The sequence below is a fragment of the Trichoplax adhaerens genome, genomic scaffold (genome assembly GCF_000150275.1).
Source record: "Trichoplax adhaerens TRIADscaffold_1898 genomic scaffold, whole genome shotgun sequence".
In the NCBI taxonomy this organism is placed as follows: Eukaryota; Metazoa; Placozoa; class Uniplacotomia; order Trichoplacea; family Trichoplacidae; genus Trichoplax; species Trichoplax adhaerens.
In genome coordinates, this window is record NW_002061661.1 from 1 (window position 1) to 1,869 (window position 1,869).

At 31.7% G+C, this 1,869-nt stretch overlaps 1 protein-coding gene across 1 annotated transcript; it reads left to right on the forward strand.

The window, feature by feature from the left end:
• Window positions 1–426: 426 nt before the first annotated feature.
• TRIADDRAFT_34901 (uncharacterized protein) lies at window positions 427–660 on the forward strand (the record flags this gene model as incomplete). Its single annotated transcript, XM_002118854.1, has 1 exon — window positions 427–660. The coding sequence occupies one exon, from the start codon at window positions 427–429 to the stop codon at window positions 658–660; it is 234 nt and encodes a 77-aa protein (XP_002118890.1).
• Window positions 661–1,869: the final 1,209 nt, after the last annotated feature.

Here is a 1,869-nt window from a genome sequence, read left to right on the forward strand (position 1 = left end):
TATGCATTGATGACCGTATTATGTTATTTACAATAGCGAGACTTTTTCATTTAATAGTAACAAGCTATATCCTCTAATAGTAATTCTAAACAACGGCGAAAAAGTCATGCAATAATAGATGGAGACTGTAATTAAAAACGCGATAGCTATTGTGTTGATAAATTACTTTTATTCTAAACATTAGGCGACGAGTATATAAAGTTTCACAGAGAAATCTACCGACATTTATTCTGGCCATCACATCGTGTAGGATCGGAGACAATTTAAAGAGGCACAGAGTAAATTGACATTAGCAATTTTTAGCTTACAATGATTCATTTCTATCCATTATCTAGTCGATTCTAACTCGGTTAAAACTTGATATCTCTATCTAGAACTCGAATTTATTTTTTGTAGCCAATATTCTAAGCTGCTAACGATAATAAAATGGTCGAAGAGAAAGATATAGCAGATCCAGAAAAGAATCAAATTTCTCATTCCGAAGACGATGATGATAATCGTGAAAGTTGGGATAGGAAAATTGATTTTATCCTATCTTGTGTAGGCTATGCTGTTGGATTTGGTAACTTGTGGAGATTTCCCTATCTTTGCTATGATAATGGTGGAGGTAAGACTAGATATCATGTCATTTCAGCGAATACTAATGCAATCTCTTCTTAGCTTAGCCATTTCAATCATGCTATTTGGGAGACTGAATCAGTATTTTTCCGACCATTCAACATCTAATTAAACATCTTATGCTTATTAATTCAGTAAAATTTATTACGGGCACAATCGAGTACAACGCTTAATATCTAGTCTCCGCATTCATTTGTAGTATGATACTTTAGCTACGCCCTTCTAATATAAGATTATAATCTAGCTGAAGTTTAGGTAATTAAACATACATTCAAGACCGCCGTCTTCCAATGATATTGATTAGGGTAATAGTACGAATATAGCAACATGTTTAATTCGAGTACATAAGTTAGCGAACAATTTCGGGCACGCACTTCTACCCTTATTTCTATTACAGACACCGGTAAACTTGTTACTCAGGCATACAGGTACTACGCTTAAAAGCATAAAATTTCATGCTCTAATTGGGTATTAATAATCATTTCTTCATTATAAGGTATTTACTATAAGTTATAATCTCTATTAAATCGAATAGTAAAACTAGAACGAGCGGTGCAGTTGCAATCAAGATTTTGAGTGGTAACAAGTGATTATGTACCCGTTTGTGTACGAAGTTCAGTGTATTTGTGAAATGGCTACTCAGCTCGCAAACTGCAAAAATATCAAAACACTTAAATCAGAGAAACTATCTTTATTGGTGCAGCAATATCACTAAAAAACCAGAGAATCTATATTTGTTTGATGATTATAATAATGATAATAAATGATAATAGACTGATTCAAATAATCAATACATATGTGTTTTGCAATTACTTCAGTAATTGCAAAAATACTTAGAGATACTATTATCAATTAAGGAGTTATTATTGAATTGATACCATTCTGATTATAAAAATTATTATTTATTTCTACAAGTTCTCTGATTATGACATTGACTGTTACATTTTATATTAGCCTTAAAGCATTTATATTAGTTAACAATACAAGATGTATGGCATTTTGCAAATCGACTAGACATTTCGTAAACTGACTAGGCATTTCGCACATTGACTGAATTTCGTGCTTGGACAGCAACAATTTGATTGTTAAATTATAGTATTTTTTTACCTCTTACAGCTATTCGATCAGCTGGCGGTATCAGCTTAACGTAAATAGCACAAATGAAAACAATTCTACGCTTATTACTGTGTTATACAATGTAACGATAAAAGTAAGGATAGTTTAACTATGGAACATACGATAAGATTTAAA